The 12,018-nt window shown below is 45.0% G+C and overlaps 1 protein-coding gene across 1 annotated transcript in view; it reads left to right on the top strand.

Moving 5' to 3' along the window:
- opa1 (OPA1 mitochondrial dynamin like GTPase) overlaps positions 1–12,018 on the top strand; it is a 76,514-nt gene that overhangs the window by 48,276 nt on the left and 16,220 nt on the right. Inside the window, 7 exon segments of the mRNA XM_055646224.1 lie at positions 302–454; positions 1,412–1,520; positions 2,938–3,017; positions 5,092–5,232; positions 6,070–6,186; positions 7,605–7,698; positions 9,764–9,874. Of these exon segments, the coding sequence (XP_055502199.1) occupies positions 302–454; positions 1,412–1,520; positions 2,938–3,017; positions 5,092–5,232; positions 6,070–6,186; positions 7,605–7,698; positions 9,764–9,874 (805 nt within the window).

Raw genomic sequence — 12,018 nt, 5'->3', positions numbered from 1 at the left:
TGTTTCCTGCCTCTAGTGTGTCCAAGCCCTTAACAATCTTATTTATTTCAATGAGATACCCTCTCATCCTTCTAAACTCCAGAGTGTACAAGCCCAGCTGCTCCATTCTCTCAGCATATGACAGTCCTGCCATCCCGGGAATTAACCTTGTAAACCTACGTTGCCTATTAGAGTACGTAAGCAATGCTCGTGAGAGGAAACATAAATTAAGGTTGATGGAGTAATTAATCCTAGTTAAATGTTTAGGACAAACATTTCCAATTGTATTTATTAATTTACATGCATATGTTCTTGCTCTCAGGTGGCATGGGAAACGCTGGAGGATGAGTTTGCCCGCTTTATGTCCGAGCCAAAAGGGAAGGACCACGATAATATATTTGACAAACTGAAACAAGCCGTCAAAGATGAGAGTATCAAACGTCACAAGTGGAACGAGCAAGCTGAAGACAGTCTGGTATGAACTCCGTTGATCGGTGTAAACGGGTGTGAATTAAATTGTCAAGCAGTTGCCAACGTTGGAGTTAGTTGCTGGTTACGTTAGCATTGTGTGTGTGGTTGTGACACAAGAGGTGCTGTCTTCGCAGCGATTGAGGAATGCTTGAGAGTGGACAGAGTGAGGGGATGAGCATCTCTTCTGGATGGTCTGGCGTATGAGAGGTGTGATGAAAGGGTCAGTGCGTGGTCCTCTGCTGAGCACATCGATGGCTTGTAGACAAGAAATGCTGGAGAAACTCAGCGGGTGAAGCGGCATCTATGGAGAAAAGGAGTAGGCGACGTTTCTCCATAGATGCTGCCTCACCCTCTTGGGTTTCTCCAGCATTTTTTGTCTACTTTCCATTTTTCCAGCATCTGCAGTTTCTTCTTAAACAACACATCAATGGCTTGGTTGTGGAGATGGATTATAATAGATTTAAGTTTGATTATGATATAAAGCTAGTGAAGAAACAAATCATAAAAATATTGTAGGCTACAAGCAGATTTACATTGGCTATGGGATTGAACAATATAGCAGGGATTGATCCCCAATCAGTACCCCGTTCCTGCCTTCTCCCCATTTCCCCTGACTTTGCTATCTTTAAGAGCCCTATCTAGCTCTCTCTTGAAAGTATCCAGAGAACCGGCCTCCACTGCGCTCAGAGGCAGAGAATTCCACAGACTCACAACTCTCTGAGAAAGTGTTTCCTTGTCTCCGTTCTAAATGGCTTGCGCCTTATTCTTAAATAGTGGCCCCTGGTTCTGGACTCCCCCAACATCGGGAACATGTTTCCTGCCTCTAGTGTGTCCAAACCCTTAATAATCTTACAAGCCCAGCCGCTCCATTCTCTCATCATATGACAATGCCGCCATGCCGGGAATGAAGCTGGTGAACGTGGGTGTTGTGGGTGTAATCATTGTTCTGGGTGTTCCACAGCGGGTCATCCAGCACAACGCTCTGGAAGATCGTTCTATCTCTGACAAGCAGCAGTGGGATGCAGCAATCAATTTCCTGGAGGAAACTCTGCAGTCCCGCCTTCGAGACAGTAAGTTTACAAGCTTTTAATTCCCATCCTAACTTCATAGGTTTAAAAGCCAGGTTAAGTTTCAAACCTTTTTAGTTTAATTTACTTTAGTTTATTGATACAGCGCGGAAACAGGCCCTTTTGCCCAGCGAGTCCACACCGACCAGCGATCCCTGCACACTCACACTATCCTACACATACTAGGGACAATTACCAGTTTATACCAATATCCCAACCTGCACATTGTTGGAGTGTGGACGGAAACCGGAGCACCCGGAGAAAACCCTCCCAGGTCCCCCCCCCCCCCCCCCCCCCCCCCCCCCCCCCCCTCCACCAAGAGTCGATTAACCAGTTCCACAATTTGCAACGAAGTACCCTCTTGGGATCACACCATCCCCAGCCAACAGTCAGCCTATCAGGGAACCTCCCAGCCTGAGATCATCTGTTGCTGGCCCCAGTTTGTCGTGGTTTTTTCTTGCTTCCTGTCCACCCCCACAACCAGTTTGAAGAAGGGTCCTGACCCAAGACAGCAACTATCCATTTTCTCTGCAGGTGCTGCCTGCACTTTGTGTTTTGCTTGGGAGTGATGTTTTGGTACAACATATGAGACCACAATCACATACAAGAGTTGTCTACTCCAGAGACCACAATCACATACAAGGGTGTCCTACTCCAGGGACCTCAGCATTAACTCGACACCAACACACCAATACACCAATGCATAACTGAGGGAGACTTGCATTATCAGAACGAGATGTAAATCTTGAACACATTAAAGAGTAGCGGGGAACTTTCCCTGGTGACCTGGGTCATATTTACACCACAGTTAATATCATAATTATACAGTCATAATTGCACTGCTGCTTTTGGCGATGGAGTGACAAATTCTCTCTTAAATTGACAACGAATACGCATTGAATTGCTCAGTTTTCTGTGCGGAGGGTTAGTTTAGTTTAAAGATAGACACAAAAAGCTGGAGTAACTCAGCGGGACCGGCAGCATCTCTGGAGAGAAGGAATGGGTGACGTTTCGGGTTGAGACCCTTCTTAAGTTTACTTTAGAGATATAGCACGGAGACAGACCCTTCGGCCCACCGAGTCCATGCTGACCAGCGATCCCCGCATATTAACATTATCCTACACACACTGGGGACAATTTACATAGTTACTTAGCCAATTAACTGACAAACCTGCACGTCTTTGGAGTGCGGGAGGAAACTGAAGATCTCGGAGAAAACCCACGCAGGTCACGGGGAGAAGGTGCAAACTCCGTACAGACAGCACCCGTAGTCGGGATTGAACCCGGGTCTCCGTCTCTGTGAAGCAGCAACTCTACTGCTGCGCCGCTGTGCCAGGCAGGTTGTGAAGGGATTATGCACAGGCAAATCTTCCCCTCTTCACAAGACAGAATTTTGACTGGTGTCTTGTTATTTTTACAGCTGACTCTGCAATTCATGACATGGTGGGACCAGACTGGCAAGAAAGATGGTTCTACTGGAAATCGCGGTCCCCAGAGCAGGTGGGATATTGCCTTATTATCGAGCTCAATGACTACAACCTTTCCTTACAAGACAATTCCTCCAAACCAGGATTTATCCTAATGGGCGTTCACTGAAATGCCTCATAAAGCAAATGCTTCCTCCCGTAAATAAAGCGGCCAGGATGGTTCACACTTTTCCAGAGAGGTGGCCTCACACTGCCTGGTGCAGTTGCAGTAAAACTTCACTGCTCTTATATTCCTAATAAAGGCCATCATTCCATTAGGCGTCTCGATACTTGCCACAATTCTATGTGTGAGGACTCAGCTGCAGGATCATTTAACAGCTAGCATGCTCCTACTCTCAGTGGTCTAACCTCTTGTTGAATATTGAAGTCATGAAATCGATGTTATTCATCACATACACGTATCAGGACACCATATCAATCATTTTATCTTTATAACCCTGTGAAGGTTCTCCAGGGAATATGTTGATCCATTCTGTTTCCTGACATCACCAAGTTGGGAAGAACAGAAGCGACAAGTTTGCAGTAAAGAGTGCCGATCCTTGATTCCCTACTGAGCGTGACGCAACCATCTGATCACTACTTATGTTATTGCTCGATTGATTTGCCAGGCAAAGTCCCTGGAGCTACTCTGTGGTCTTGGAGGGGAGGATGCTCCTTAAACTGTGGAGCATCCTGGACAATACAGCTCACCCCCTCCGTGACACACTGGCCAACCTGTGGAGCACCTTCAGCAACAGACTGGTTCCATCAAGATGCAGCACAGAACGCCACAGGAGATCCTTCTTCCCTGTGGCTATCAAACTGTACAACTCCTCCCCCTTCTGTCATGGGGTAGACTGAGATTGACTCCCCTCCTCCCTTCCCCAATCTTTGCACATCCACCAAGCCTTTCCACTCGTCACTTTAATTTCATGTTTCATGTATCTTGTGTTTTTATGACTGTTGGCAGATCATTTTCCCTCCTGGGATAGACAATAGACATTAGGTGCAGGAGTAGGCCATTCGGCCCTTCGAGTCAGCACGGCCATTCAATGTGATCATGGCTGATCATCGGCTTGTACTAGCTAGAATTTAGAAGATTGAAGGGGGATCTTATAGAAACTTACAAAATTCTTAAGGGGTTGGACAGGCTAGATGCAGGAAGATTGTTCCCGATGTTGGGGAAGTCCAGAACAAGGATAAGGATAAGGGGGAAGTATTTTAGGACCGAGATGAGAAAAACATTTTTCACACAGAGAGTGGCGAATCTCTGGAATTCCCTGCCACAGAAGGTAGTTGGGGCCAGTTCATTGGCTATATTTATGAGGGAGTTAGATGTGGCCCTTGTGGCTAAGGGGATCAGGGGGTATGGAGAGAAGGCAGGTACGGGATACTGAGTTGGATGATCAGCCTTGATCATATTGAATGGCGGTGCAGGCTCGAAGCGCCGAATGGCCTACTCTTGCACCTAATTTCTATGTTTCTATCCATAATCAGTGACCCGTTCCTGCCTTCTCCCCATATCCCCTGACTCCGCTATCTTTAAGAGCCCTATCTAGCTCTCTATTGAAAGTATCCAGTGAACCGGCCTCCACTGCCCTCTGAGGCAGAGAATTTCACAGACTCGCAACTCTCTGTGTGAAAAAGTGTTTCCTCGACTCCGTTCTAAATGGCTTACACCTTATTCTTAAACTGTGGCCCCTGGTTCTTGATTCCCCCAACATCGGGAACATGTTTCCTGCCTCTAGCGTGTCCAAACCCTTAATAATCTTATATGTTTCAATAAGATAAATAAAGTTCTTTCGTATTGTATCGTATGAGGCGGTTAGCTTTAATTAAGAATCTTTGAGAGCCTTTTTAGTATTTGGTACAACATTTATTTGTTAAAGATGATAAAATACAAAATAAATACAACATTTTATATTATATGTTAAAAATTGTAATTAAAATTAGCATTGTATAATATGCTGAAACTTAAAATGTCTTCTTGCATAGATCAATGAAGACGTATAATCTATTTCAAGCACAATTTGCTGACTAGCATTTTCCCGTTCCTGTACTTCAGTGTTACATGTTTGACCCTATAGAGAAGGTGTCTGTCATTCTAGCATGTTCACAATGAAACCAAAGCAGAACTGGAGCGGCTGATCAAGATCAATGAGGAGCATACCGCTTATCTTGCCAATGACGAGGTTACAACAGTGCGTAAAAACCTGGAGGCTAAAAGTGTAACTGTAGACACTATTCTGGTGAGTACAGTTCGCCACATTGTATTTCACTTTATTTCCAAATCTAGCAAAGTTTTGTGTATAATTTTGCGTGTACATATAAGACCATAAGACACAGAAGCAGGCCATTCGGCCCATCGACTCTACTCCACTACTCAATCATGGCTGATCTATTTATTCCTCTCAAACCCATTCTCTTGCCTTCTCCCCGTAACCTTCGAAGCCCTTACTGATCGAGAACTTGTTAATCTCTGCTTTCAAAATACCCAATGACTTGGCCTCCAATGGATTCCACAGATTCACCTCAGGCTATGGAACTTACTCCTCATCACCATTCTAAAGGTACATCCTCGTTGTTCTATTGCCGTGCCCTCTAGTTTTAGACTCTCCCATTGCTGTAAACATCCTCTCCACGTCCACTCTATCCAGGTCTTTCATTATCCGGTCGGCTTCAATAAGATGCCCCCTAATCCTATAACACGAGACGCCATCCAAAACATTGTCCTTTCCCTCCACAGAAGCTGCCTGGCCTGCTGAGTTCCTCCAGCACTTTGATATGTTTTTTTATTTGTAGCTGTTACTTACTTGTAGGTATCTTTTATGAATTGAATTTGACAGTTGAAAAAAATGCAAACCTGGATCTTGTTATTTTCGAATAAATCTATTGCCATGCAGAACAATGACATTTACAGAAATTTACAGCAATTTCTGCAAACCTCTTAAAACTCTCGATCCCTGAGTGACTGAGATGGTTATAACTCATTATTACATTTATTTCATCTAGTGTACAAGTTCACATTTATTGTCACATGCACCAATTGTGAAATTTACAGTGAAATTTATGTTTCCTGCCTCCAGATTAAAGACACTTGGCATCAAATTTATCGAAAGCACTTCTTGAAGAAGTCACTGAACCACTGTAATCTCTGCAGAAGAGGCTTCCACTATTATCAAAGGCACTTCATAGATTCTGAGGTATGGTAACACTAGCAGAAGGACATGCCGAATGCGGTTCAGATGCCTGCTTCACACGTGTTTTAGTCAAGTCTCGCAGCCCGTAGTTGCACGTTGCCCTTCAGCTGGGATGTGTCAAATAACTGGTGACAGATCTCACAAACAGCGCTGCAAGCAGTACTTACAGTCCTGGCCCCAGCTAACAAATGGGTTCTGGATGTTTTTAAGGGCCTGTCCCACTGGCGATTTTTTTCGGCATCATTGACGTATCAGGTCACCGAAAAAAGTTGCGGCGTGATGACGTATTGACGCGCGGGGGTTTTTTCAAGTTTTGCAACATTTTTTTTGTCGCCGCTGGATTTTGAAATGTTCAAAATCTTTTGGCGACACTGATATCGCCAAAAAAATCGCCAAGTAGGACAGGCCCTTTACTGATGTCAATACGTTATTCTTATCCATAAATGGGAATGTGCAGGTGCACAATAGAAAGTATCTCAGCCTGGTCTGGCCATTGTTGTGCTCCCGATCACCTGAACCTGCACGGTGCGGTGGACACAGCCCAGTCCACCACAGGCTCAGCACTCCCTGCCATCCACTCCATCCACATGGTGCATCAGGAAGGCTGGGAGTATCGTCAGGGATGCCTGCCACGCTTGCCATTCTCTCTCTTCTACCTCTGGGGGAAGGTACAGGCGCTTGAAGCTCGGTCATCTGGATTTGAGGACAGCTTCTTCCCCGCTGCTATCTGACTCCTGAATCAATCATCCACCTTCCCAGAGCTACTCCCATGTACTCTACTTTTAACAACCTCATTAGGTGATTCTGTTTTGGCACTTTAGATTTTTTTATATACATGTAGATTGCACTTCAATCTTTGCACCGTTCTTGCGGTTTTTGCTTTTGTTGTTGTATTTATTGCATGCCTGTGTTTATGGTTTACCCTGAACTTTATGCGCTCTAGTACATTGCACCCACGGCAATAAACTCTTCTCAATCTGAATGGCAGTCATAGAAAGTTTAGTTTAGAGATACAATGGGGAAACAGGCCATTATGCCCACCAAGTCCGCGCCGACCAGCGATCCCCGCACATTATCCCACACACACCAGAGACAATTTTCATTTATACCAAGCCAATTAACTTACAAACCTGCACGTCTTTGGAGTCTGGGAGGGAACTGGAGCATCCGGAGAAAACCCACGAGGTCATGGGGAGAACGTGCAAACTCCATACAGACAGCACCCCGTGGTCGGGATTGAATCCAGTTCTCTGGTGCTGTGAGACAGCAACTCTGCCGCTGCGCCCCCATGACGCCCTAAATAGTTTGACTGTTCAGCACTCAGATCTCAACCTGTGATCTCTCTAACTCCAAACAGAAACGCTTGTATTACATTTCTCTCAATATTTTCTCTCTCTCTTTGCCCTCTGCCACGCCGACAGCTGGATTGTAATAATGTTATACTGTTCTGGCGTATTCAACGGATGCTGATGATCACAGCAAACACACTCCGACAGCAGCTAACTAATACAGAAGGTAGGTCAACATCCACCTGCTGTTGAAACGTCTCATGACATGTATTTTACAAAGGCCTACCATGGCAAACATTTATGTCAAACGCAATGATATTTACTGTAGAATGCTTGGAGCTGTCAACGAGAGATTACCTGTAAATATTTTAATCTTGAAGACCTATCGTTTAAAATCTAAAGAGGAATCTCAGATACATACATTTTGAGGCGTTGCATTTAAAAACCAGATCTAGCACGAGATGAGTGTAAGAAAGAACTGCAGATGCTGGTTAAAATTGAAGGTAGACACAAAATGCTGAAGTAACCCAGCGGGATAGGCAGCATCTCTGGAGAAAAGGAATGGGCGACATTTCGGGTCAAGACCCTCTTCAGATTGAAGAAGGGTCTCAAAGTGAAGTGTCGCACATTCCTTCTCTCCAGAGATGCTGCCTCACCCGCTGAGTTACTCCAGCATTTTGTGTCTACCAAGAAATAGTTGGACTTACAATAACAATTGTTCCTTTCCCACCATCCCCTTCATCTACAATCCTTCCCCTGACTTCACATTTTGTGCCTCTTTTCTTTCCTTACCACCCAATCTCACAGCCTTTTGTCTTCTCCCCATCTCTGGCCCTTGTCCACACTTCTGCCACCCCCTTCACCTGTATCCACCTATCACTAGCCAGGCTTTGTACATAGGTTCAAAAGTGAAAGGAGCAGAATTAGGCCATCGGCCCACCAAGTCTACTCCATCATTCAATCATGGCTGATCGATCTGTCCCTCTCAACGCACTCTCCTGCCTTCTCCCCATAACCCCTGACACCCCTTCGTCCAGCCCCATCTTTCTTCCAGCTTTCTTCCCCCCCCCCCCCCCCCCCCCCCCCCCCCCCCCCCCCGGCTGCTTCTGTTGATGGAGTCTGAAGAAGGATCCCAACCCAAAACATTGCCTATCTATTCCCTCCATAGATGCTGCCTGACTCACTGAGATACTGCAATACTTTGTGTCTGTTTGAAGTTATAGTAAGCATGTTCACAAAGCATGGTTAGAAAACATTTAGCGTACTTTATTATAAGAGGTATATTCAGGAATTAAGAAATAATCTCCGTGACCTGCGTGGGTTTTCTCCGGGTGCTCCAGTTTCCTCCCACACTCCAAAGACGTGCAGGTTTGTAGGCTAATTAGGTTTGGTAAAAATTGTAATTGTCCCTAGTGTGTGTCGGATAGTGTTAGTGTGCTGGGTTCGCTATTCAACGAGGAATTGGTGGGCCAAAGGGCCTGTTTCCGCGCTGTATCTCTAAACTAAACTAAACTTATTCGTCAGAAAAGCAGATTCATCTGGCTTGAAAAGTTGATGATTTTTCATCAGAACTTTTTATCAGAAATTCCTTTTAACTTTTTGAAAACTTCCAAAGTTAATACATTAAAATCTAAGTTTAATGTGGGAAATCTAAATTCTATGCATTGACTTTCCAGAGGGTCTTAATACTATACAGAGAAAGCAAGGTGAAAGGAATGAAAGGGTTTGTGTTCACTTTCTGTGAAGTGTATAATAGACAGGCTGGAAACTAATCACCCTGCAATAAAAAGGAAGAAATCAGTGACTTCTTTTGTGTGGTAATTACGAGTTATTATTTCACTTACTATATAGGTCAGCTTGTTCCAAAGATGACTCAAAATAATCACACTGCAGTTTCAGCATAATGTAATGACACCTTTTAGTTTCAGCACGGAAACAGGCCCTTCGGCCCACCGAGTCCGCACCGACCAGCGATCCCCGCACACTAACACTAGGGACAATTTACAATTTTAGCAAGCCAATTAACCTGCAAACCTGCACGTCATTGGAGTGTGGGAGCAAACCAGAGCCACTGGAGAAAACCCACCCAGGTCACGGGGAGAACGTACAAACTTCATACAGACAGCACCCACGGTCAGGATCTAACCCGGCTCTCTGGCGCTGTGAGGCAGCGACTCTACCGCTACGCCACCGTGCCGTGGATTGGAACCTAAATTATCTATATCTTTTGATTATGAATTAAAGGAAAAATTGTTCCCTTGGTCTAAATGGTTGTTTTCTCTCAATGTCAGTGAGACGCCTGGAAAAGAACGTGAAGGAGGTACTGGAGGACTTTGCAGAAGACAGCGGGAAGAAGGCGCAGCTACTGACAGGAAGGAGGGTACAACTAGCAGAGGACCTCAGTGAGTGGATCTTCTCTTCTGTATCGCTGCGCTGGATTAACGCTCCTTATTCTCTTATTTGAAGTACTCGGTTTGTACTCGCTAGAATTTAATAGATTGAGGGGGGATCTTATAGAAACTTACAAATTTCTTAAGGGGTTGGACAGGCTAGATGCAGGAAGATTATTCCTAATGTTGGGGAAGTCGAGAACAAGGGGTCACAGTTTAAGGATAAGGGGGAAGGAAGTCTTTTAGGACCGAGATGAGAAAATCATTTTTCACACAGAGAGTGGTGAATCTGTGGAAGTCTCTGCCACAGAAGGTAGTTGAGGCCAGTTCGTTGGCTATATTTAAGAGGGAGTTAGATGTGGCCCTTGTGGCTAAAGGGATCAGGGGGTATGGAGAGAAGGCAGGTACAGGATATTGAGTTGGATGATCAGCCATGATCATATTGAATGGCGGTGCAGGCTCGAAGGGCCGAATGGCCTACTCCTGCACCTATTTTCTATGTTTCTATGTATTTTCATTAATCTGCCATGAATCTTGGAGAAGGGTCTCACCCATTCTTTCTCTCCAGAGATGCTGCCCGTCCCGCTGAGTTACTCCAGCTTGTTGTGCCTATCTTTGCTTGAAACCAGCATCTGCAGTTCCTTCCTACATATTGAGTCTAGTTAATGTGGCTAGACACAAAATGCTGGATTAACTCAGCGGGTCAGGCAGCATTTCTGAAGAGAAAGAATGGGTGACGTTTCTGGTCAAAACCCTTCTTCAGAATGAAAGTCAGGGGAGGGGGAGACACGGAGATAAGGACGGGTAAGGTGTGAAAACATTGCTATTTTTAAGAGGGAGTTAGATGTGGCCCTTGTGGCTAAAGGGATCAGGGGGTATGGAGAGAAGGCAGGTACAGGATACTGAGTTGGATGATCAGCCATGATCATATTAAATGACGGTGCAGGCGCGAAGGGCCGAATGGCCTACTCCTGCACCTATTTTCTATGTTTCTATGACATCCAAAGAGATGGAGAATGTGGCAAATGATCATGCGTGCAGATATACTGTTTTGATATGTTCTGGCCTTTGGGTGGATTTGAAGTTACAGAGGTGCAGAAACAGTAAAGGCCCTCGAAGGGCAGGTAGTGTAGAGAAAGCAGGGACTCTGCAGAAGGACTTGGACAGGTTGGGAGAGTGGGCAGAGAAGTGGCAGATGGAATATAGTGTAGCAAAGTGTGGAGTCATGCATTTTGGTAGTAGGAATAAAGGCGTAGACTATTTTCTAAATGAGGAGAGAATCCAGAAATTTGAGGTGCAAAGGGACTTGAAAGTGCTGGTGCAGGATTCCCCAAAAGTTAAGGGACCTTAGGTTAACAGTTTTTAAGTTACAGTTAATCATGTATAAGATAGACACAAATGCTGGGTAACTCAGGGGGTCAGGCAGCATCTCTGGAGAAGGTACACAAAAATGCTGGAGAAACTCAGCGGGTGCAGCAGCATCGATGGAGCGAAGGAAATAGGCAACGTTTCGGGCCGAAACGTTGCCTATTTCCTTTGCTCCATAGATGCTGCTGCACCCGCTGAGTTTTTCCAGCATCTACAGTTCCTTCTTAAACACATCTCTAGAAAACATGGATAAGTGACGTTTCACAGAGTGCTGGAGTAACTCACCGGGTCAGGCAGCATCTCTGGAGGGATGGAATAGGTTTTCATGTAAGGAGGAACTGCAGATGCTGTTTTTTTTCTTCAGTGATGCTGCCTGTCCCGCTGAGTTACTCCAGCACTTTGTGCCTATCTTCTGTGTAAACCAGCATCTGCAGTTCTTCCCTCCACAGTCAATCGTGTTTAGTCTTTCCGCTGACTGGATAGCAAGCGACAAAAAAGCTTTTCACTGTACCTTGGTACACGTGACAATAAACTAGGCTTAAACTAACCGGTTAATTTCCCATTACTGATTGCCAGAACTTGCTGTATGCAAATTGGCTGCTGCATTTCTTACTTCGGCGAAGCTTCCTTGGAGATATTTCACCTTCAGAGAAGCACCTGGGACATCCTGAAAGACTATAGAAATAAAAATTGTTACTGTTCTTTCATCTGCTCTTGCCTGATGTTTCTATAGCTTTTACAAAATACAAAGTGCAGGAGAAACTCAGCGGGTCAGGCAGCATCTGTAG

The sequence above is a fragment of the Leucoraja erinacea genome, chromosome 14 (assembly GCF_028641065.1).
Source record: "Leucoraja erinacea ecotype New England chromosome 14, Leri_hhj_1, whole genome shotgun sequence".
Taxonomy (NCBI): Eukaryota; Metazoa; Chordata; class Chondrichthyes; order Rajiformes; family Rajidae; genus Leucoraja; species Leucoraja erinaceus.
The sequence above is the reverse complement of the archived record's forward strand: the minus strand, read 5'-3'. Positions and strand labels throughout refer to the sequence as shown.